The following is a 26493-nucleotide window of genomic DNA, read 5'->3' as shown; positions in this document are numbered from 1 at the left end:
CATTCATCTCCGCGCGTCAACCCGGTTCGCACGCGCACACACACACACACACACACACTTCGCAATCTTGCAATATTTCAATTTCCTTTCGAGATCCATCGGGAGCGGCTCGATGCTAACGCGGTAATGCAGGCCCGTCGCGGCACTGACACTGCTGCGACATTGGCACGGAGATGTCCCGATAAGCGAGAAGAAAAGAAGGAAAAATATAAATAAGTGAATCATGGAAGAAGTGAGTGCCAGCCCACTGCAATAAAATGTGATGTATGACTGCCGATGCCCTCAAAAATCCCTTTTATGGTCGCGCTCATCTTTTTTTACCTCTCTTGCCAGACTCGGTTGCGTCTCTAAAAGAAACAAAACTGCACAAAAAGAATTTCTACGTTTGTGTGTGTGAAAGCAAGCGAATGCGTTTTGCAGCCAAACCAAGAGGCAAACAAATAGCATTTTGCCCGGCGACAATTTGATTAATTGCAGAAATAAATCCACTCACCGTCCCCACGTATTTGAGGACTTTGTTCACCGAGACTCCATTTAGTTGTGAGAGACCGTCTCATCTCCCGTGTGTCTTACTGCATAATTCTGGACACGACTTTCTAATTCTCCCCTCCACCATTTAACGCAGAGTTTTCTTGGCGGTAGAACCCAGTCCAGCTTGGAGAAAGAGTTACCCTAATAAGTAGACTTTATTCAAACTTTAGCGCACAGCTTCATTGTGTCTGTTTCTCATTTTGTGGATCAGAGCCTACTTAGTCGGCACCAAGTTGATTGGAACAAGCTCTTCATCTTTGCCAAAAAAAAAGAGATGGATTTAACCAGAGCACCAATTCGTGGATCCAATTTCAAATCACTGTGCAATTTAAAACCCAAATCTGAGACAATTGACTTGAGATAAGATGCCAGGGGGCCCCAAGTCAAAAGTGTGAGATGTACCGGGCCACTGGAACCAGACACCATAACTTCTGGTTTCTTTCGTCCAAGTTCACTACCATCCAGTGGCCTTGATGGGGAAATCGTACTTTTTGCTAGACATAGATCTGACTGCCATCTGCATAGCAGTGGAAAGAAATACGATGCTTTCTTAAGATGGAACCCAGGGACAGCAAATACAATGAAAACAGCAGGGGCCCCAACGTTGAACTCTGTGGAACACCGTCCGACAGTGGGGCAGAGTAGTATCAGGCATTGAAGGCTGCATCCATTTGGCCTTTCCTCTTGGCTCCAAATGAAAGTTAGCAAACTCAGTTTTTGTGATTTTTAGCGAGCTATATTGTGGGGGTGGAAGTTGTGGTTCGTACCCTGAGGTGGGCTTTTGTCCTGCATTCGACATGATGCTCATAATCTCTCTCATTGTCTTGCGCCGTCGCTATTATCCCTTTGCAGCTTTCCCCCCGCCGATAGATGAGCAATAGAGACCGTAATAAGACTTTGCTTGTTCATTTCAATGATCCATTTAGGCTCGGCGGAGTGAATTGACTTTTCAACGGCACTTAAATAATCACACAATCTGCAAGCGCGTCTGATTTAAGTGCGGGTGCAAGAAGTACCTCTGATTGTGTTCTATTAAAGATCACAGGAGTGTTACCACCACGTCGCACGCTCCATTTATCCCAGTGACTGAATATATCTCTTAAAAACTTCATTTCAGGCATGAATTTCTGAGAATAATAACGTTCGGGTTTGATTGAGTCTGCGAGAGAGGGATTGCTTTCAGAACGTGTTTATTATTGTGACCGGAGTTCGCAACGCTGTCAAACACTTTGAATAAACTGCAGTGTTATTATCTTTGACAAGGCGGAATTTGTCATGCAGGTGTTGTGTTCCATCTCATTAAGATGGCGCAGGTGTCGTTCGGAGCTGCCTGGTCAGCAGTATTCAAGCAAGTGCAGTCGGCCATCTTGTGGCGAACTCTTGATTCCACGTGGACAAGGAAGTAAGTGACAGTGGACAAAAGAAAACTTTATTGTGACACTTTCAAGTCCTCAAGCAACCTTAAGCGGGAAGCATTCCCAAAACATCCCGCTATGAAAAGACTTTTGAGCATTTATTCCATATCCTCATTTCCAGCGCAAGGTCTGTACTCGTATGCTCTTTGTCCTCACTTTTCAGTGACTCGGTTGCTGCAGCTCATTTTTTTCATTTTCAGCAAATTAATTTGGAGAAAGGGGTTTTGATAGCAACATAATCTAATTACAGATATCCAGCGAAGAAAAAAAAAATCCGTGGCCTTCTTACGTGGCCTTTGCCATTCACTCGGTGGGCTATCATCCTTTCTCACAGTCGCAGCACATAGTAGCCACGACGTATTGCGACACAATATCCGTTTGTCACACACTTACGCTATAATGCTCTGCTTGTTCACAGTTAAGCTGGGCGAGATCCTCCTCTTGGCCTGCCCATTGAAAAATATACTTGATGTACTGTGCAGTATATTGAGTATAGACTGGCGGCACTCACTGATTATATTCCAGCTGACAAATATGCACAACGCAGGCAGTGAATGCGGTCCTGTCCATCTTGCGGTCCGTGTACTCATACGCGTGCGCCTCTGCACAGTTTGCTCCGCTTGTAACGTGTCTTACGAGGATGCCGTAGTTGTTGTGCGACTTAGAACGAAGATCCTACCGGTACATGGACCTCAAACTGCATACCAAGCCGCTTTCCGCATCTAGGAGCCCTCGAGATATTCTCACAATGACACACACTGTAGTCACCACGCAATGAGGGACCGTATATGACGGGATGCTGCGCTGCAGCGCTGTGCGTACGTATACCACGACGATTCCACCGTCAACGGGCCCCTCAAAGGGGCAGCTCTTCTTCCCTCCAGGCTCTCTGAAGCTGAGCATGAAATTGGCAATGGATGCAAATCGACACCCCCTACACCACCACCACCACCATCCTTAGTTCCTTCCCGCTCACGTACCCGCACACACCAATAGCCCGTACCTCCCACAGTGCTCAATGCGGGAGAGCCTGTGAATCATTTAAAGCCACATTTCAGCACCACTGATAGCTCTGCTCCATATTCATATATATATATATATACTGTGTGTATATATATATATATATATATATAGATAGATAAATGCCGTCTCCATTTGTTCGTGTACAAGTGGAGGACAGCCACGGCATCCAGTTGGGAAGAGAGAACACGGAGCATCCGTGAGAACCATTTGCCGCAATGTCTTCAAAATTCTCCTTGAGAATGCAAACATCCTTTTTGGAGTTTCAATGCCTTTATAAACCTTTCACCCATGGAGGGAGTTCTAAGAAATCACTGCAAAGTGAATAGAATGGGGGGGGGGGGGGGTGTTGAAGCTGTTTTTCATTAAGAAGACGTAAGTGCGGCGTTTACTCGTGGGAGTTGACAGACCAAATAAAGTTGTCTAACTATTGGATTATTTTGGTCGACTTTATGAGAAATGTCGATGTGGTACTCTTATTACTGCTTCCTCCGAGGTCCAAAAGGTCCAAATTTGGGTCACTCCTATTGGGAAATTCGGGAACAAAAGTGCACCTAATTTTTGCAATACAGAATCTGGACTCAAGGAAATATCATGAATTAGAAATATGTATTTTTTTTACCTCCACTCATGAAAGATGTGCAGATGAAATATTGGTCATATGGAGAGAGAGAATCATCTTTCCTCCAGTGAAATGAATGGAAAATGCCTTTTTTTTTGTTTTGGTTGCCTTATTTGATCTGATTTGCAGTCAGGTTTGGCAGTGGTGAAAGCATGAATACCTAATCCGACAAAAGTGTGTGTTTGTGTGTATTCAATGTGCAGCGGGCTCCGTGGGTAGAAAATGGCTTTAACCTTCACGCCTACTTGATGATTACCGTTCTGCAAATGTCATTCCGTCGACTTCCCCATCACTCGGCGCGTCTGCCTTGTTTGCTTCCCGTTCACACCCGGTTTCACATGACATGGCCGCCAAAATCATCTGTTTACATTTTGGCGCTCCCCCCCCCCCCCCCCTTCCTCATGACAGTTCAGCAATTTGACCTCCCTTCTCCTCTGTGTCCTGACGCAGAGGGTCATCCATGGCGGTGGGGTCATCCATGGCGGTGGTGTCATCCGCTTCTCTGATAGGCCGAATCCCTGCACGATTGAACGTTTGTCGACACACATTTGACCCGATTTCAAGTGGGCCGATCTTTGGGTTTATGTCGTGAAATTGGTCTTGGCGGGATTTGCATAATCCTGCAGATAGACAGGCATAGCTAGAGGGCATCATTCCATGAAATCCATTGAAAGGGAAAAAAGACAAGACAAAAGTAGTTTATCATAACTCTATTGAACGGATTTGAAAGGTGCGTATTACATTCCATGACAGTGTGAAAACTGAAATGAAAGTTCCATTGCATTCCATAAAACGGCGCCATTGTCTTCTTTTCTGTGCCCCCCTCCCCCTTGATTCCCACCTCTCACCTTCGCAGCCGCTCATTGTAATATCGATCAAATACCATCAAGTGCTCCTCTTGACGGGGTGTCACCAAACCGGTGAATATTGCTACATAACCCCCACTTTTGCTAAAAAAAAATTATATATATATATATCGCGGCTGGATAGCTCAGTTGGTAAGGCATCGGTTTGGCATACGGGAGACGGTGGTTCGAATGCCGCTTGGGGCAAAAAATAATGAGCACATAACACCATCCAGTGTGGGTCCTTGGGCAAGATCCTTCACGCTAATGCCTACCTCATACAATGATGAGAGACAATAAAATGAATGACATGCCGGCTCAGACGTCGCCCGGCCAAACAAGGTCTGCGTCAGGTGCTGGGGAACCAGAGCACCTTGATGAAAAATGGGCTACTGGAACAAAGCGGAGATGGGCGAGATGCGATAACATGGCTCTGTTGGAATGCTACTACTCAAGCAACCCTAGTCAGAGGGGTTACATGCAGAGAATGTGGGCTAAATGGTTACTTCGAAACCCACAGTCACGGTTGACCACGAAACAACTAGTAGCTCAGTGTTCCAACATCCACAAACGGCAACTGCTGTCACAACTTGAGATTGATGAGGTACAACGCAGGTTCCATGGTGAAGGGCCCCAGGCTGCCAGATCAGAGGAGGAGGTCATACCAGAGATTGGGAGGCAAGCCCCAATGAATGCAGATGATGAGATTGGGAGGCCAGCCCCAATGAATGAAATGCTGAGCGAGGGAGCAACTGACCTGAAAGCTAAGATCATGGCGAGAATGAAAGCTGGGCAACCTAGAAACCGATTACAACGGCTATGTGAAGTACCACCTGAAAGTCTCATGGAAAGTGTGAATGCAGCACTGAGGGCGATCCCGACCGTAACGATCACACCGTGGTGTGATGGTGTGAGGTGTGATGAAAAGGCCGATACCCGAGAGTTACATCCGGATGACCATACCTGAAGCACTCGAAACTGCCAAACAAAGGCTCCAAGCCTTGTCCAGCCGCCTAAAGCGGTACACGAAAGAGAATGAGGCCAGACGAATAAACAGGCTGTTCGCAACACAACCTGCGAAAGTGTACGCTCAGTGGCAGGGTCCTAACAACAGAGCTGACCCACCAAGACTGGAAACTGAAGGTACTGGAAAGGCATATGGGAGAAGGAGGTTGCACATAACAGCAGTGCACAATGGCTGGTGACCCTGAGAGAGGAGCACAGCAACCTCCCTGAACAGAACCCAGTTACCATAACAGTGGCAGACATACAGGAAAGAGTCTCAGATATGAAGAACTGGACAGCACCAGGCCCGGACATGGTCCACACCTACTGGCTAAAGAAACTCACAGCACTCCATGAGCGCCTAGCAGCACAAATGAACCAGCTGCTGAGGGATGGGACTCACCCAGGATGGCTAACCGAAGGGCGAACGATCCTGATCATGAAGGATCCCTCAAAGGGTGCAGTCCCATCCAACTATCGGCCAATAACCTGTCTATCCACAACATGGAAGCTCATGTCAGGCATCATTGCGGCTAAGATAAGTGGACACATGGATCAATACATGGGCGAAGCACAGAAGGGCATTGGTAGAGATACCAGAGGAGCCAAACATCAGCTCCTGGTTGACAGAACTGTCGCACAAGACTGCAGGTCCCGACGTACCAACCTGTGCACAGCCTGGATTGATTACAAGAAAGCCTATGACTCGATGCCTCATACATGGATCACTGAATGCTTGGAGTTGTATAAGGTGAACAGGACCCTAAGAGCCTTCGTTGCGAACTCGATGAGGATGTGGAAAACCACTCTTGAAGCCAATGGCAAGCCACTTACCCAAGTGTCCATCAAATGTGGCATATACCAAGGTGATGCACTCTCCCCACTGCTGTTCTGCATAGGACTGAACCCCCTCAGCCAAGTAATCACCAAGACGCCTCAGAAATGGAGCTACGATCAGTCACCTCCTCTACATGGATGACATAAAGCTGTATGCTAAGAGCGAAAGGGACATAGACTCCCTGATCCACACAACCAGGATCTACAGCAGCGACATCGGGATGTCATTCGGGCTTGAGAAATGTAGTCGGATGGTGACTAAGAGAGGAAAGGTAGTCCGCACTGAAGGGGTCTCACTCCCTGAAGGAACAATAGCAGACATTGAGGACAGATACAAGTACCTCGGTATACCACAAGCCAATGGCAACCTCGAACTGGCAACAAGGAAAGCGGCTACGGCCAAATACCTCCAGCGAGTGAGGCGAGTCCTAAGAAGCCAGCTCAATGGCAAGAACAAGACCCGGGCAATAAACAGCTATGCCCTGCCAGTGATCAGATACCCTGCAGGAATAATAAGGTGGCCAAAGGAAGAGATTCAGACCACGGACGTTAAGACCCGAAAGCTCCTAACCATGCACGGAGGGTTCCATCCCAAATCCAGCACCCTGAGACTGTACGCAAGCCGAAAGGAAGGAGGCCGGGGACTAGTGAGTGTGAGAGCCACTGTCCAGGATGAAACATCCAAGCTCCATGAATACATCAAGGAGAAGGCTCCAACGGATGACGTACTCAGAGAATGTCTCAGACAATGGGGAACAGAAGATGAGGCGCTGGAAGAGGGACCATCATGGGAGGACAAGCCCCTACACGGGATGTACCACCGGACCATAACTGAAGTGGCCGATCTCAAGAAGTCCTATCAGTGGCTCGAGAGGGCTGGCCTGAAGGACAGCACAGAGGCACTCATCCTAGCTGCTCAGGAGCAGGCCCTGAGCACCAGAGCCATTGAGGCCCAGATATACCACACCAGACAAGACCCAAGGTGTAGGTTGTGCAAAGAGGCACCTGAGACGATCCAACACATAACTGCAGGGTGTAAGATGCTGGCAGGGAAAGCCTACATGGAACGCTATAACCAGGTGGCTGGCATAGTCTACCGAAACATCTGTGCGGAGTATGGACTGGAAACCCCAAGGTCAAAATGGGAAACACCTCCGAAGGTGGTGGAGAATGACAGAGCGAAGATCCTGTGGGACTTCCAGATCCAGACTGACAAGATGGTAATGGCGAACCAACCAGATATCGTGATCATAGATAAAGGGCAGAGGAAAGCCGTTGTAGTGGATGTAGCGGTCCCAAGTGATGGAAACATCAGAAAGAAGGAACACGAGAAACTCGAGAAATACCAAGGGCTCAAAGAGGGGCTGGAGAGAGCCTGGAAGGTAAAGGTGACAGTCGAGCCTGTGGTGGTCGGAGCACTCGGGGCAGTGACCCCCAAACTAGATGAGTGGTTGCAACAGATCCCGGGAACAACATCGGACATCTCAGTCCAGAAATGTGCAGTGCTGGGAACAGCAAGGATACTGCGCAGAACCCTCAAGCTTCCTGGCCTCTGGTAGAGGACCCGAGCTGAATGAGGGACGGACACCACCCGAGGGGGGGTGAGACGAGGAATTTTTTTTTATATATACACACACACACACATATATATACAGTATATATATTTCTACAGTATATATATATATATAGTCACATACACACATGCGTGCACACACACTCTCTCACACACACACACACACACACACACACTCATTCTTATACACGGCACACACGGTCACTTACTCAGTCATTTGCTGTCATTTTCTTTTAAGGTAACCTAAGTACGTCAAATAAACGCTTGATTTTCTTGGTTCTTTTCTTCCCAAAAGCAGCCAGTGGGCAGACAGGGAACAAATTAACTTTTTTTTTCTTCCCCCCTTTTTCACCCGCACTCCTCAATCAGCCGCTCTTGTTGTGTTGTGTAATTATTGACTGACTCTGTGAATAATGACAGTGCGCCCCTGCATCACCCCCGCAGACGTGTTTTTTTTTCCCCCCGAACACGCGTATAACCGTGACAGGCATAGAATCCAACAGCGCAGCAGCGTCATCGAAGACTGCTGGGGGGTTTGGGTTGACGGTGTGGCCCTACGGTGGACTAATTGCCGATTGTCTTTCACTGCTTAATTAGCAGCTCAAATAGGGAGGGTATCAAATCAGCTAATTATCCACTACAGATCTTTTTTTTCCGTTGAAATTTGGGGATAGAAATCTTAAAAGTGTCAGCACCTCAGCTCGTAGACCCACTCAAACGCACTAATCAGTGATCGGAGGGGGGAGGGCTCGAGGGCATTTCTCCCGCAGGAGGAGAGAAGCAAAAGAGGAGATGACGACATCATCAACTTTCTTGATCTTGTGTCTTTTCTTGTGATTAATGTGTCTGTGATGCATTTTGTTTTTGTCCTCTTTTGAAACAACCACCAAAAACAAAACAACAACAACTCTGACTGCTTTGTCCTTTTTGCTCTTGCTTCTTTTCTTATTTTTTCTTATTCTTTTTTTGTCTTTTCATTTTTTAAACGTTTTTTACCAGTAATCTTTTTTGAATTTTCTCTTTTCTCTTTTTCCCCCCCTTTTTTTCTGAACCCTAGGTCCGCTCACAAAAAAACACGATGAATCTGCAGCCAACAAGCCTCGAGACGAAGGTATTTTTGATGCATGTTTTGCCTTTTTTCTTGTTCTCCAGTCTTTTTTGGGGGTGTGTATGGAAAACACATCCACATGCATACACACACATACCCACACACCCACACCCACCCACACACACACATCACAAGGTGGCGACGATCTACACAGGGGCATAAATGTGCTGACGTTAACCATGGCTAAGATGACCACTCTTGATCTGGAAGTCACCGTGTGTGTTTTCCATTTTCATCACCACGTCCGAAGCGACCTTGAACGCACCGCGGCAGCCTTGTCCCCAAAATGTAGATGAGCCCTTACGACAACGAGGCACACCATGATTGGACCTCAATCCCTCAGCTCAAGGGTGAAATTGCTCCGCAGTCCACAAATATATCGCTGGCCAATAATATCAGGTTGGTTCGGGGGGTGGGGGGGGGGCATCCAAGGACACTTGTGGCCCCCCTTGGAGGATGTTAGCCGTTTATCTCCTCGCTGCAGCAGTGGAGTTGATTTTATCATCCTTCTTGTTTCTTGGCACTTTTTTTTCCTCTTGGGGGTTGTGTGGAGGGAATCTTTTTCTTCTTGGACATGTTTGAGGCTCTTTCCTAGGGCGTCAAACTGGTTCAGAATAGATGAGCACCATTTTAAGCTCAAGACTGGATGGCCTTCCTGCGGGGGTTTACAGAAGCGGTGTTGCCACAGTTACCTTGAAGAAGTAACAACGTTTTTTTTTTTTGGGACTGAATACAGTACTTGGTTTTAAAAGTAACTATTTTTCAACAAACAAAGTCAAATTAGAAGTTACTTTGTTTTTTGGATGAAACAGATGTCGACATAAACTTGACAACACTTAAATGGAAATTTATAATGGTGATTTTAAAGAATGAGGTGTTTTTTTTATTATTACACATAAAATAAATGCCTTTTTTTGATTGAATAAAAGTTTGTATTGTTATTTCAAAAAAAGATCCATCTGGTTTTACTTGTCAGAAATGGCAAATTATTTTTATTTTAAAATAGCCTTTCTAGTCTTCGATCCACATAAATATATTGTTTGATGGCAGTCTGTTTTGGCCAGACATATTTTACTGTGTATTTTGTCATGGCCGAATATTTATAATGTGCATTTTTTATTAATTTGGTGATTAAATGTGGGGACCTCATGCAGCCATACAGCCTTGAGGGTCTTTCTCTTTTAGCTCGAATGTGATGCCATCAATGTTTTTTTTCAATTTGACACATCGTCCAGTTTTTGAAGCTAGATAACACTTTGTCAACAGCACAGAATATTCAACGTACCTTCATATTTTCTTCAGCTGACACATCCGCAAAATAGTTACTGAATTTCCAGCCTGAAAACACAAATCTCTCTGCTTCCTCCTTTGTGATTTTTCACGTGGCCCTAAACGCGACATGGCACATACGTGACGTCACTCTCTCAGGCAAAAACACATTTTGTGAAATCCCACAATACTTGCCAGTTTTCCTTCCTTTTGGCTTCTATCATGCATAATGCGTAGTTGTTGGCCCCGTGTCTTAATTCATTTTTAATTTTGTTCCCCATACATGCGCAAAGGAAAATCATGATTGAAAAAAACCCCATATATATATACAGGTATATATACTGTATATATATATATATATATGCAGTGGGGCAAATATGTATTTAGTCAACCACCAATTGTGCAAGTTCTCCTACTTGAAAAAGATTGGAGAGGCCTGTAATTGCCAACATGGGTAAAGCTCAACCATGAGAGACAGAATTGACTAAATACTTATTTGCCCCACTGTATATGCTTACCTCACAGTGCAGAGGTGCCAGGTTCAATTCCAGCTCCAGCCTCCCTGTGTGGTGGAGTTTACATGTTCTCCCCGCGTGCGTGGGTTTTATCCGGGTACTCCAGTTTCCTCCCACATTCCAAAAACTTACATGGCAGGCTGATTGAACACTCTAAATTGTCCCTAGGTGTGAGCGTGAGCGCGGATGGTTGTTCGTCTCTGTGTGCTCTGCAATTGGCTGGCAACCGGTTCAGGGTGTCCCCCGCCAACTGCCCAAAGACGGCTGGGATAGGCTCCAGCACCCCCGCCGTGACCCTTGTGAGGATAAAGCGGATCGGGAAATGGACGGATGAATGGATATATATGCTTCCGATACAAGTGTTGTCAAATGTCACTCACTGACGCCCCCAAGAGGCAGTGAGTGGTACAACAACTTGATTGTGAATGAATGGTAAAGTGGCCAATTTCTGTGAGCTGAATGTCATCATTATTCATTACTATGCAGTAGCCAATTATGACCTTGTAGAGAACTATAATGGGTTACGTTAGTCCTGACTGTAAAAAAAAATAAAAAATAAATTTAAATTAACATATTCAAGGAAAAAACATGTAAGTCACTGGCATCACTGGACAGAGAATAACCGCAGGTCGTTTGGTTTCTGTTTCTGTGAAACGATATTGTGGGTATACACCGGCAATCAGGTGTGCTACTAAAAAGTGAGCAGTTGAAAAGGTCTGCTACCTTATTTTGTGATACGTCCAAACATTGCGCACACGAACGAGGCGGGTGGGCCAGTTGAAAGGTCATCACGAGGCTTGTCGGGGTTGATCACGCTCATCACCCCAACACGCTCTGCTCCGTTCTGACTCCGTCGCCTCCAGCCACATGATTCCCGGCCGCGCCTTTAAATGAGCATCCTTATCGAGCTCCGGCGACAGCACAGCTCACGTGGCCTCCATCCAACGGAAATAATGACAGCCGAGTGAAGTGTGGGAGGTTAGCATTTAGCAATTAATTAAAGTGCAGAAACAAATGACCTACTCCAGCTGTTAATTTGGAAACTGTCAACTCGGACTCTGGGAGGTGTAGATCCCAACAATATGGAAATCCCCTGGCAAAAACAAATAGGAAATAAAGAGGGTCTTTGATTAATATGTTTTGCTTTTTAATATTGTGAACGAGTTTCCTTCACAGCCTGATTATTTTATTTCCAAGCGCTCGCCCGTCCCCGGGCGTTGACAGTTGATGCATGCGTATGAGCTTTGGATTTTTCCAATAACCACTGCCGGCGATAAGAATACCGCGCAGTGCAACTGAGTTTTAATTACAGTGTGATATTGAGGGTCATTAAGACATGGTTCCATTTCTCATCATAATTATTTGATTAAATCCTTTTAAGCATGGCAACTTTATTTGTGTCAACATGACACTCTTATCGACGACAAATCCAGATTGCGTGGCAGAGGCAAAGGAAAAAAATGATTAAAATGAGATTAAATCAAAGGATCCTAATCAAGATGAACATTAAAGTGGGATAAATATATATATACATATGCATCTATCCATCCATTTTCTAATCCCGTTATCCTCACGCCTGCTGGAGCCGATTGCAGCTGTCTCCGGGGCGGTAGGCGGGTGTACACCCTGAACCGGTTGCCAGTTCACACTCACACTTAGGGACAATTTAGACTGTTTCATTAACCTGCCATGCGTGTTTTTGGAATATGGGAGGAAACCGCCGCACCCGGAAAAAAACCCCACGCAGGCCGGGGAGGACTTGCAAACTCCACGCAGGAAGGCTGGAGCCGGGATCGAATCCTGCACGTCTGCACCGTAAGGCAGAAATACTAACAAGTCAGCCACAGTGTCACTCTCCCAGTCTGAGCGCTCTCTCTCTCTCTCTCTTTTTTTGGGGGGGGGGGGGGTGCTTTTGTTTTTACTTTCTCCTTGTGTTTAGTCCTGAGTGGATAGTAGCTGTCGCAGGAGTGTCCCAATTAAGGCAGCACTGTTGCATTCGAGAGGGAGAACCCTCTCTGACAGCCTCCCTGGAGCCGTCAAAGCTTCTCCTTTTTCAGCTCAATCGAAAATACATGAGAAATGCCGTCATGTAATCTTTTTTTTGGAGGGGGTCACAATAATCAGCATTTGGAATGCGAACGGACAGACTGGACCGCAAGTATACGTTCGCGAAATGGATTCATGCATTCTTCGCTGGGGGAAGTCATCGAAGTCTTGCAGTGTTCATCAAAGCGCAGTCCTTGCTCACTGGTTCTCTGCCACTTCGGACCTCAGGCGGCCGGTGAACGGCTGGCTAAGGGCACGACCGTGTGAGCGAGGCATAGGGGGGAGAAAGAGGAGGCTGCCCGAGGACGGTGTCACGCTTCATCGCGTCGTCCGCGTGTGGACGGAAGCAAGCGAGGAAAGGGAACGCGTTCCCGTTGTCCGCCCTCGTTTCTGCCCAAACCTGCCAGCGGTTTCATCCTCGCCCCGCTGCCTCCATCTTTCCAATGTCGAATCCATAGTGCCGTTTCGTTTCAATGTACTTTTTACTATTTACAGTCCTCACTTGGCACTTCAGTAAAGTTGGACTCTTGTTTTTCATGACAGAAAACGAAAAAAAAAAATAACGGTATGGGAATTGTCGCATGAGAAGTAATGGTAAATATTTGTGTAAGTTGAGGGGTTCGTTGTTTATGAATGGATGGCTCTACTTTAAGAAACGGGAAAATGAGAGATGGACTCCGTTTGAACGCAGCGTTATTTCAAAACGCCTGCAGCGCAGCACGATCGAAAAACACACACTTCTCGGCAATGGAATCCCTTCCTGCTTTCGTTTTCTTCAGCCAATCAGAGGCTATCAACATAAAATATGTCTAAGCAATTATTAAACAACAGAATGTATTTAGGTCATCTTAACATGTCATAATATGATGCTCAAACATAAAATGATAATAATAAGATAACATACGCTTACATTTGAGTCATTTTCCACAAAATCCTGATAGGAACCTCTTCTCGAATCGAAATGAATATTGTAAATAATTAAATAGCATTTTCATCTCCCATTATTGACCTCAAAGCGACGAGCCAAGATTCTCCTTTCTGTGCGTTTGAGAATATTTTCCGTTCCGGCTGAAAATGGGACTGTCGCGCATACTTAGAAAGTCACAATCCATGGATGAAATGTTTTGTGCGTTAACAAAAGCAAGCGAGCCGACATGAAAGACTCGGGAGAGAAGCGGCGAGGGGGGTGGGAGGTGTGGGGGGGGGGGGTCAACGTGAGTCCAAGAGGCTTAAGGCTCAAAGAAAGCGACACGGGGCATGCAAGGAAAAAGAGGTTAAAGGAGGGAAAGCAAGCCAGAACGCCTGCACTTGTGCCGTCTTTGTCTCATGCGGTGCTGGCGACGAGACGGGTGGTTGGTTCTGTGTCACCCGAAAGCTTGGATCGACCTGCCCATCCGCTCAATTTGCGGATTTCCGTAAGGAGTGAGAGCACCGTGAATAAAATAAAATAAATCGTCTACAGTGAAGCAGAGATGGAGTTAGCGAGGAGGGCACCAATTAGGTTGGAGTGAAAAACAACAAACAGTGCCAATGTAAATAAACGGGATAGTTCCTGTTTATTGTCAAAGCATTCATCAGTAATTTCGGGTCAATTTTCTACTTGTGACTCTCAAATTTTCTGTTAGGGGGCGCTGTGTCCCCCTATAAAAAAATAGTGTGGATCCCTGATCTTTATCAACGGACATGACAAAACAATTTGAATCAAATAATCACCCTGACCAGAGAGCAACCAATGATGATGTCATCAGGCCCTATGAGGACGAATTTGAAAACAGATCAATTTTCAGAAACGGTCCCATTGCGAAGAGTTTAAATTGAATGGGACAGGATTAAAAAAAAAAGGCCCAGGGCAGGTTTGATTGACATGGCAACAAAGAGAGGCTGAAATCTGGTAGGGGGGTTTAGTTCGTAAAAGTAGCAAAGCAAGCTGCCAGTTTGTTTGGCCTAAATGAGCAAAGACAGCGGGGAGGGGGACAAGGCAGTTGCAGCTTCTGCTCCTGCCGGAGGCTCCGTAAACAACCTGATATGGATCCCGCGTAATGGGAGGCCAGCGAGGAAGAGGCGCAAACACTTGAATGCCAAGGTGCGTTGTGTTCTTCAAGGTGTTATTTATCCTGATCAGAGCAGGTTGCTGTTCTTCCCTGCCGCACCGCCTCACCACATCCGCTCCACCTTTTTTTATTTTTTAAATAAATGTAGGTTTTGCCTCACTTGCGCTTCTTGTGCCGAATGCAGCAGCAGCAAAAGCAGTGTTTCTCTCTGATTAGCAAATTAATGAATTTCTCAAAACGGAGCATTTTTGTTTGGGTATGTTATATATCGTTAGTTATAGAAATCTTGACAAAAATATATATGCAGACCAATAATCCACTTACAAAAGAAAGTGAAAAGAGTACATTAAAACACAAATGAATGATACTAACACATGCAAAGCGGGGAAGGGGCTCAGGAAGATAAGAGGGGGGCAAGGCCATTTCAACTTTTTGAAAACGGTATCTCGGTTCCTCCAGTAACGTCTGCTGACACGTGAGGTGGGATGAGACCATTTACAAATTTTAAGACAAATAAATGAATCTTAAAATGAACTATAAAATGTACTGGGGCCCAGTGAAGGGAATCCAGAATCGGGGTGATGTGCTCCCTCTTACGAGCTCCAGTTAGGAGGTGAGCAGCAGCATTTTGGACCAACTGGAGATGCTTGAGGGAGGACTGGCTGACTCCAAAATTAAATGCATTGCGGTAATCTAGCCAAGATGTAACAAAGGCATGGATGATCATTTTTAAATGCTGCTGAGAAAGGCCGGGTTTTACCTTAGCCAGCTGCCTAAAATGAAAGAAGCTGACTTTCACAACAGCACCAATTTGCCTGTCCATTTTAAGACCCACAGTCGAGACTTGGCTTTTGGTAAGACATTAGGGGACCCAGGACAACAGGATGGGATGTACAAGGGCCACTGGGACCAAACATGATAACTTCTGTTTTCTTTGCGTTGAAATTGAAGAAATTCTCTGACATCCAAGCTTTGTTTTCCTCGCGACAGGACAAAAGTGGTCTTAAGGCATCTTTTTTTGCTCAGCGGGACATAAATCTGATTGTCATCTGCACAGCAGTGGAAGAAATTACAAAGGATGGAACTGAGGGCAGCAAACACAGTGAAAACAGCAGGGCCCCAAAATAGAACCCTGTGAAACACCACGTGTCAAAAGGGCAGAGGGGTACTTAGAAGAACCTAGGCTGATACAGAGGGCTAGGCAAGATGACTGAAAAGGACGTCATGATACAAGTACTTCAAATTGGTCGATTGTCAAACTCTACGCTTACGTTACTATCCCCGTATATGTTTTTAGATTGTGCACGTGTGGTTGATGTTTAAAGGCCAAGTCCGTTTCAATGCCCATTAAACACAGTCACATCCACTTTACCTTTCCTTAGCTGGCATACATTCTCGACGTACACACGCTCACGCACACACACACACACACACACACACACACACATGCAGACAAACACGCACGAACACATCTCGGCTGCAATCAGTCGGCCCCGCGATCCATTGCGCACTAACGATCGGTCTTTCAGGCAGCGTCGCGGCCTGTGGGCCAGCTCTGCCACTGTGCATCTCATCAGGGCCCATTCATCACCGTCTCTCTCCAAATCTGGTCCTCCATCATTGTGGCCTCCCAATAACCCGCACGCATGTGACACTCGTCTCGTCACTGACACACATGGGCATACACTACTTGCCAAAATATATGCTGACCCCAAAATGCACTGTAACTTTTAGAGTTGATTGGATTTTAAAAGGTCAACTGTGAAGTCATTTTAGAAAATCCCAAACGAAATATGTTTATATCAGAAGTAATTAAAGAAAATACATTAAATAAAGCATAAAAAAAATAGTTGCTATTCCATATATTCAACAAAGTAATCGTTTTCCGGAAGTGAGATACCGACGAGCGTCAAACCCGGAAAGTGTGATGTCACTTTAAGACAACAACAGCGGGGCTCACCATGGAAAGTGTACAAGGCCAGTTATAAATTGATTGGGAAAGCGACGTTTCGAACTTATCCGAAGGGATCCAGGTTTTCCAAGGGTTGCAGAAAGAGGAGGTTGTTAGCAAGATGTATGTTGGAACATACATACTGTATACGAGCCAGATGCTCAGGATGCGGATAATGCGCCTGAATGGCCGGACGTGGAGTGGAGACGAGATCCATTGAGATTGGAAGAACAGTAAGATATATAGGCTGCGGGTATTACCCTCGCGTTATTGTTTGCATTTCGATGCTTTGCCGTGCTGTAAATTGCGCACCATGGGATGACCCACTTGGTCGATATATTCCCGCTAGCACTGAGAGCACACATTATAGTGTATTAGTGTCCTACATTGTCATTGCTAACATAGTTCTGTTGGCCACTGCGCACCTTATATCTCCAGCATTGTCAGTTGTAAACCATGACAGATGATTCCATCCATGCACTCACATAGTTTGAATGTTTTCGTACAGGATTACATCCACGTATAATACTTGGAAACGAATGCGTTCATAAACAACATCCAGAGTCATTCAATAATCAGCACGCCTAGCTTTTTTGCAAATCCGGTTGAGAAAACAGAGGTCTTCGAAGGGCTTGTAAGAAGAATGCTCATCGGCACCGGCGTGAAATTCATCCGCTTTGTGAGAATGAAAGTGGATCATTCCAATTTTCTGGTCGTTTTACATGCCCGATTCTTTTTTTTTGGCTGCTCAAACAACTCTTTGCCTGAATGTGAACAGTGCATCGCCACACAGCGCCGAATAACTTGATAACAATCCCAAAGACCAGTGAATGGGACAATTAACAATGCAGTATAATGGCTGACTAGCGACGCGGCGTTCTGTAAATGACGTCACTCGCCGGAGAATGCCGAATAAAAGCATTTTGGTTTTTAAGCATGTTGCTATGGGTCTAACTGTGAACCTGGGTGGGTTGCGTGATAAAGAGTATGCAAGAAATAGTTTTATCCATCCATTTTCAACGCCACTCATCCTGAAGAGCACATGTGTCAAACTCAAGGCCCGGGGGCCAGATTTGGCCCACCACATCATTTTACGTGGCCCGTGAAAGCAAATCAAACAAGTCAACTTCCATAATGCTTGCGAAAATCTCTGCCAAAATTTTAAATTCTCCCAGCTCCTCTTTTAGCTCATCCGTACAGCACCAATATTGTGTTGTTCTATGCAGAGGATAAAGAACATATGGATGTCACTTTTTTTTTTGTGTGTGTGTCTGGTGTTGCTGCAATGTCTTCAATCCGTTGCTTAAAGGGTTAAAGCGCTGCCACGTAAATGCTAATGGCCATGTGCATTAAGCTAGCAGATTGAATGGCGAAGCTATGTGGTTGCTTTTCAAGACTCTGCTCATCAGTCATCAGTCAAGCAGCTGAATGGCGAGGGGAGCAGAAGGTGGCGTCCCGGGGCTCGTCGCGGGTGGTGAGCCGAACACAAGTGCAGGCCTAATGGTGCCTTTGTCTACCGTTCTGCTTGAGAGCATCTGGCTCTTCGGGGTGCCAGCCTTCTGCTGACTTGCGCCATCTCTGCCCCTCTTATTCAAGTTTTCCGAGCGGGGTCGGCGTGTTCACCCTCGTTGCGCCGTATTTACTGTGCTCATTTTGGACCGCTTTCATCTGCACACTCCCAGGACGATTCTCTTGGACTGCCAAGTTTCTGTGCGATCAAAAAACAAGACAGACAAATAATTTCAAAACATTCCCTCCATTAATACAGCTTTTAACCCGCACAACTCAATTGAGAACAAAATATATTTTCGAGAGGGGAAGTAAAATTACACAACTGAGGTATGGTTGCAAAAGTGTACACATCCTCATGAATGGAGATGCAGCTGTATTCAGATTGCACCAATCTAAGTCTGAATCGTCTTAAATTGGATTCAGCACAGATCCTGCCATCCTATCAAGTGCCTCTTTCTTTGGCAATAAATATAAAGTACAACATAGGAAGCAATTGCAGGAATTTTCAGCAACTCCTGGAACAGCTGAACTTTATTAGGGGCAATTGAAATCAAGGCAAATGTGTGCTGACTCCTATTTAACATTAGTAAGAATGCCATTAGCAATTTCTAAACACAGCCTCGTTGGCACTTACTACACGTTCAACCACATTACTTCAGTTGTATAGTTTTGCTTCCACTCAGGATTCCACAATGACTACAGTGCAGTGTAAATGTGCAGCAATTGCTGCATACGTGCTTCGCCAGAGGAGCTTGAATGCAGCTGCAGGGGAGCCGTCCGTCAACGAAAGGGATCGATCCTATTGATTTGCAAACAGGTACTTGGGATGCATTGTTTCCAGAGAACGATATGTCACTGTGTAGTGTGAGTCAAAGGGCCTTGTGTAAAGTTGATAGCTCAGCATGGGGCAAGTGTAAAGACCAATGCAAAGAAAAGGCATGACTGGAGCACCGACGTTGGTGATGCCAGGTCACTATGGCAACAACAGCTGATTTTTCTCCTCATCACAAGCCAATATGGCATCCAGACGATTTCTAAACGACAATTACGGCGTGTTGCTGCTCGCGTGAAATACTTTTGGGTCATTTTCCCGTTGCCGCAGCCCTGCCAGCGCACAACAATAAGCATCCGAGAGAGAATATGTTTCCTGGAAATGGACCACTGGGGAATTGACCCAGAAAGATGTTGATGTAACCGTCCTTGCAGCTCAGCGCCGGAGCCACTGATTTATGCATTTGTAAGAGAGTCGAGGCGCGAGCCAAGGTGAGGGGGGTGGGGGGGGGGGGGGGATTATGGAAATGTGGGATAGAAACACAGCTGGTGGTCTGTCATGAGCAAGGACAGGAATGGATGCGGGACACCCAACATTGGATGTTGATGTCCACCCCCCCCCCCCCCCACCTCTTCCCATTCTTTGTCTACCAGTGGCAGACATCATTGCTGATGCTACCTTTTCCTGCCCCGCCGCTGCCTCAGTTCTTCTCTTCTGCATTCACGTCTCGCTGGCCTTGATCTGAAAAGATACATTATCAGAGTCCAAAAACAAATAGATACAAGTGTTCAGCACACTTTCTGGAGACGTTCAAAAGGAAACCTTGGCTTGTTTGTGCAGTTGTTATCGACAACCGAAATGACCTCAAGCTATTTTTTTTTTTACCCCCCTGCTCCCCCACAAAGCAACAGTGAGGAAAAGATGCGAGTCAAGAAATACATTTTTTTGCAGCATCTCTGGATGGTAATGAAGATGCACATCACTTCCCAATCAGCAAGACTGCTTGCGCTATTATTTTAAATTACCCTAAATTGTTACTTTAAAGTACTGATCAAACTACTTTTTGTTGAGCAGGGCTCCTCAATCAAATGTTGGAGTTTCATCCGACCTTACAATTTGCTCTTATTATCAAAAGCAACATGTACCGTATTTTCACGACCATTCGACGCACCGTATGGTTGGGCGCAGTCTCATTAATGGGTGCTATTTCTGTATTTTACACATAGACAAAACGCACTGTATTATTGGGCGCGATTTTAAAGTGGTAAAACATACGCCAGCTTAAACATACGGCATGCATGCGCGCACGCTAAAAACACGTTAGCTTGTAGCATACGGTAGCATGCCAAGACATACAGATACAAGCTAAAAACACGTTTTTAAAAAGGCAACGAAGCAAAACGGAGTTCCGTTGTATTTTATTTAGCCATCGTACAATGTACTCACGTTTTTCGATCAATCATCACCCAGAAATCCATCAAAGTCCTCATCCTCTGCATCAGAATTGAACAATTGTGCAAGTACCGGTAATCCATCAAAAACGCCGTGTTCCCTCTCGTTGTCAGTCACTCTCATTGCCATGTGGCTCCACAGAAATGATGCCGGCCTTGCCAAAAACTCGAACAACAGTGCAAGCAGACACGTTCGTCCAAGCAGCCACAATCCATTCGCAAATTGTGGCGTAACTCGCCCGGCGCTGCCTCTCACTCTTTGTAAAGTTGTGTTCATTCATTGTTGCCATGCCGCTCGCAACTTTACTTTGAACGCCCGGTTGATGCCGATGTCCAGCGGTTGGAGTTCTTTAGTCAAGCCTCCGGGAATAACGGCAAGCTCAGAGTTCATTTGCTTGACTTGGTTTTTCACCGCTGCTGTGAGATGGGCACGCATGCCAAAAGCATAACCGATGGCTTGAAGTTTGAACTGAGCTTCGTAGGCGTGTCTCTTTGTAGAATTTATTTTCGGGGGTTCTTAGAAACCAAAACCGAAGTTGTTTTGCAACAATGCACATAGCCACACTCTATACAGGTGTTGGTACCTGCTTGTAGCGTCCCTTTAGCGTCCACTTACACGCCCACCCTTCACTCATTGGCGGCCTGCTTCCCCGCATGCCTGTCACTCACGTCTGCCTTTTCTCTCTCTTTCTCTCCATATATGTATATATACACGCCCACCCTTCACTGATTGGCCGACTTCTTTGCCGCATGCCTGTCCACAGTCACTTCCGCCTTTTCTCTATATAAACAGCGTGTCGGCTGTCAGTCAGGTTTTGGAACTCAGCGCATAGACAAGACGCTCCGCATCATAAGGCGTCCTGTCCATTTTGGAGAAAATTTTTGACTTTTAATGGCGCCTTATAGTCGTGAAAATACGGTAATCAAAGACGATACAATGAAGTGTCATTGAGCCCGTGATGTGTTCTTGCTTCTCCTTTTGCAGATATTCGTGACCGCAGGAAGAAGCCTGTGATGCTGTTCATTCACGGAGGCTCGTACATGGAAGGCACTGGCAATATGTTTGACGCCAGCGTCCTCGCCGCCTACGGCAACGTCATCGTCGTGACCATGAATTATCGTCTCGGTGTGCTGGGTGAGTCACGGAGCTTTTGTATTGATTGTTCCGATTAACAGGCTGTGTGTCGCTCACTAAATTGGGAGACTGAGAATGCCAAAAGAATTTCTCGCTTGCGCAGTTCTACAAACAAGAGAATGACCGACCATGCTTGCGTAAATCTGTTGATCACCCTCAGCTGAAGTTTACTGTTAAACTGACACAAACAAAAGAGAATTAAGCATTGTTTATACGGTCTAAACACCAAAGTATTCTTGTCTAACGGAAGTGCAAGAGGGTGATTCAAAACCTCCAACCAGCTGCTAATCTAACACGCGCGGAGCAGCAACACATACGAACTCAACAGGGTACAGGGGCCACTGGGAATGGACACCATAATTTCTGCTTCCTTTTAATTGAAATTGAAAAACTTCAATGCCATCCAAGCTTTGATTTCCTCCAGACACGATAAAAGTGGCCTTCAGGAGAAAGTTTCCTTTTTGCGTAGCAGGATCTGATTGTCATTTGCATAGCAGTGAAAGGAATGACCATCCATTGGTAAGATGTAAGCCAGGGGCAGCAAAAACAATGAAAACAGCAAGGACCCCAAAATGGACCCCAGTGGAACCCCAAACGACATTGGGGGCAAAAAAAAAAAAAAACAGAGCATACAACAATCGTCTGCAGCAGGCAGACGTGCAGGAAGCCCCCTGATCCCCGCACATGTGAGTTTGCAGGGAATCGTGCAGCGTTAAATACATAATGGCCCGCCCGGCACTTGACCTCATCGCTGCTCGGCTGCCGTGGCGACAGATGTCATGAAAAAACCTGGCGCAAGGGGAGGGAGATGAAAGTGAGACAACGCATTTGCACGTGATCAATGACGGCGGGAGCAGAGGGCATCAAAGCGCGCACGCACAAAGATGAGGGTGAGAGATGAGAGAAGTGGTGGCATGAGAGAGATGAGTTGGAGGCCGGAGAGCAGGAGGGGGGAGGTGGATTTGCCCGTGTTGCTAAAAATAAAACCCGCAGAGCCGCTTCAGTGTGCGGCAGAGCCCGTGTTGTTGCACACTCTTGAAGTGTGTGTGTGTGTGTGTGTGTGTGTGTGTGTGTGTGTGTGTGTGTGTTTGTTTGTTACACATTCTCGCCACAGTTAAGGCACCATCTTATCCCCAAGGAGTGCCACACACAAAATGTAGGCTTTCGAATTAATTGTGTTTTAAATTGCTCTTAAACACACACAACACACACACACACACACACACACACAAAGCGTGCTTGTCGTAAAAGCTAATGAATTCCTATTAAGATACTAGTGGGGCGAGCGGGACCTGAAAGGCCTTCCGGCTTTATTCCTGATAATATATTGTCTTCATTTGCTTCTAATAAGTGTGTCAATCTCACTTTTTTTATCCAATCACATTTCAGCATCTATGTGTTGCCATGCCAATCTAATCCCCTCAGGGTCCTCCGAATCAGGTGTGTGTGTGTGTGTGTATGTGTGTGTGTGTGTGTGTGTGTGTGTGTGTGTGCGCGCGAGTGTGTGTGTACGTGTTTGTATGCGCACGTGGTATCACGCAGCCGCGTGAGAGTAACCTGACATGACTTGAGACAATATTCGAGACACATGAACAGAAGAGCTCAAGCACATTGGCCATGATGAACACACACACACACGCACACACACACAATAGATCAATACACATCTACACGTGTACATTATGCACACTAAATTCTCAGTCTCCATAGCAACATCCATAAGAATTGATGCAAAAAAACGTTATTATTGTACAGTATGAGGCATGAATCTTGTTGTCTACGGTGGCTCTGAAGTGCAAAACACAATGACAAATAAATAACCATAACAACAAATGAAAAAAACCCACAAAAAATTATTGCAACACTCAATTAAAAACAAAACAGCAAATTTAAAAAAAACAACCATATAATAAATAATAAAAATAGCGAAAAAAACAACAAAAACTAAACATTAAGTCATCACTACAGCAAATGAAAAAAATTACTGATCACCACCGCAAATCGAAAAAACACAAAAGCAAAAACTAATCACAACAGTAAATGAATAAACAAAAACAAAATCACAACAGCAATTGGAAAATTTCAAGACTATAAAAAACTGCTGTTGTGTTTAGTTTTTGTTTTTGTTTGTTATTTTATTTTTGTTGTCGTATTTAGTTATTTGTGGTCGCGTTTTGCAACTCAGAGCCACCATAGGGCATCACGCATGCACATATCCACGCCTACACAGACACGTGTGCTGTCAAAAGTCGTCCTTGTTCAGTTTTGACATTCTCCTCGCCACTCGTCAATCAGCGATCCCCGCAGGTGTTTACTCAATGGCGTGTTTGCGACTTTACCACTTTGGTTACCTGCCTGCCTTCCTCATCAGGGCTCCTTCATCTCCGCTCCCCATTGTCCCTCCTCATCGCGACCCACTTTTTTTTTCTTTTTGCTGCAAGTGCCCGGCAAAAACGGCAGTTATGGACCCGATTAGGCGGATGCGTGTTTCACTGTCAAAAGCGTTGTCGGCGGGGAACTGCGGGCCACTAATAGCCGGGATTGATCATCCTTACGCTGAGATGACAGCGCTTTGAGTCGTCGCGCGAAGCGCTCCCGGGATAACCGCGGGACGACGCCGTTCCTCCCCGCGGGAGGTGGGGGTGGGGGGGGGGGGGGGCGACGAACGGCTTACTGTATTTGGGGCATATTCTCAGAAGGCTCCAATCTAACGTAAACACCCAGGATGAGTACCGTGAAGCGGTGGGAGCCGAGATCAGAACGCCCAACCTCAAAACTGACAGGCGGACGTGGCAACCGGTCGACCGCCGCGCCGCCGCTCTCCGTTTGAGTTCATCCCGAGGGTGATTGATGAGGTTCGTCCATCCAAGCACGCCTTCGCGGACGAGCGACTTGCGCAATGTGCTCCCACCGACTTGGAAGCCGCGAATTGTCTGCTCGCTGCGCCGCAGGTAAACAACATATGGCGGCGGAGATGCTTGAGTGCCGCCCGGTTAATGTGACACTGCGGGACGCCGTTTGTTTTCTGCCGCGTTTTGACACGAGGCGCCGAAGCACCTCAACAGTGACGCCTGGCGTGGGCGTGAATGGCCGCCAATGGACCAGCTCGCCTTGTATTTATTCATTCAATGGCTGCTGACAAAACCATCTGGATGAATTTTGAAGTGGGCAATAATATCGGCTCATATTCAGCCAAACCCAAACGCGCAGATGGACAGTGACCCGAAGCACACTCCGAAGGCCACCAAAAGCGTTTTTGAAGGCTCTCAGCGGAGTGTTTGGCAATGGCCAAGTCATTCACCTGACCTGAATCCGGTTGAGCATGCTGAAAATTGGATGGACCTGACTGTAAGAACTTTGGGAATCACCACGATACGGACGTGACCATTAGAGTCCGACATTCTCCATGTTTAGTCAAAACTGGCGGGACAGTGTGAACTTCTTTTTACAATTTTTTGCCACGCCAGGCTGTTTTTTGCGAGCATAAAATCAAGCTATTATCCACTCGAATGGGTCCAATTTGAATGGATCTCTGTGGGAAAGTGCCCTTGTCGGGTATGCCCCCACCCCGACGGTGACATCAGAAGCCCTGACGCGTGCCGGCGGCCCTCCAGCACAATCTGAAGACATCTCCGCTTATCTCTGCGTCGTTTCTCATTTTCCCGCTTTCTCGCTCTGCCCATTCCTCCGCCTTTGGCCTTTTTGCGTGCCTGGCCACTCGACACGCCGCTGCGTCCATCATGTACTGTATGTTCCAAAGGCGCGCCATAGTTTCATGCGGGAGGATGCGTACTTGACGGCAGTCTCGCTATCGCCCCTTTATCATCCCATCAAACCCGGCTGAAGGAGCACCTGGGGCCACTGGGAGCATTTCCGCACAATTACTCACCCCCCATGCTCCAAAATACACAGATACAACACAGTTCCCCGAGGTTTGAAATACTAGTCCAAAGTTACGATGTGGATGTCCAGGTGACTTTGTGGAGGGGTGGGGTGGGGGGTTATCCTGGCTGAGCAGATGTGAGGGGCGGAAGGAGCAAACGGGATTCGGCGCTTGATCTGACTGCTTGGCAGTCTTCCTTTGCCTTCCTGCCCTCCGTGTCAGGCCAGAGAATATGGTGCAGGATCACAGGCCGGGGTGGGGCTTTATAGTTTTGTTTTGTTTTTGTTTTTTTAGATCACCCACTCATGTACATGCAAATGAAAACCCACATTGGTTTAAAAAGTCTACACACCCCTGTGCAAATGGCAGGCTTTTGTGATATAAAAAGGTGAAACCAAGATAAATCACTTCAATGTTTTTTTCAAGGTCACCTATAATCTATGCAACTCAATTGTGAATAAAATAAAAATAAATTATCATAATTATAACCTGGTTGCACAAGTGTGCACACCCTCTTAAAATTGGGGATGTGGCACACCTGACACCATATAAGCGCCTCTGATAAACCCCAAATAAATTACAGATGTTTGTTTTGACTGCTATTATGAACTGCTCATAATTCACTCCACCTATGCAATTATGAACAGATCGAAATAGTAGTCGGTGTTGCCACAAAGCCCATTAGCTCATTCAGTACCAACCAATTCTGGACCAAGTCTGAAAAGACGTTTAAAAACGTCTTTGAGAGTGAATGAGTTAGAAGAGCTGAACTTCACTTGGTGTTAATCTGAGTCGTTTTAAATGTATGCCATGTTAAATGTGCACTGACTTTAATTCGAAACACAACCGGATCCGAGTTACGATCGGGTGTGCGCACTTGTGCAACCACATGACAATTTGGTTTTGCTTCCTCTCTCGAAGAGATCTAATAAATTTTTTTTTTAACCCGGCA

General features: G+C 46.1%; 1 protein-coding gene across 5 annotated transcripts in view; it reads left to right on the top strand.

Annotated features, from left to right (window-relative positions):
- nlgn2a (neuroligin 2a) overlaps positions 1-26493 on the top strand; it is a 73824-nt gene that overhangs the window by 27769 nt on the left and 19562 nt on the right. For 3 of the 5 annotated variants that reach the window (XM_086105070.1, XM_086105069.1, XM_086105068.1), the window contains 2 exons: positions 8906-8959; positions 21509-21658. In XM_086105070.1, the coding sequence (XP_085961196.1) occupies positions 8906-8959; positions 21509-21658 (204 nt within the window). The remainder of the gene's footprint in view (positions 1-8905; positions 8960-21508; positions 21659-26493) is intronic. The other 2 variants (XM_086105072.1, XM_086105071.1) reach the window with 1 other exon arrangement.

This window comes from Hippocampus guttulatus, chromosome 2 (assembly GCF_054856545.1).
Source record: "Hippocampus guttulatus isolate MCC_2025c chromosome 2, RoL_Hgut_1.0, whole genome shotgun sequence".
Lineage (NCBI taxonomy): Eukaryota > Metazoa > Chordata > Actinopteri > Syngnathiformes > Syngnathidae > Hippocampus > Hippocampus guttulatus.
This window is presented reverse-complemented; position numbering and strand designations above follow the sequence as displayed.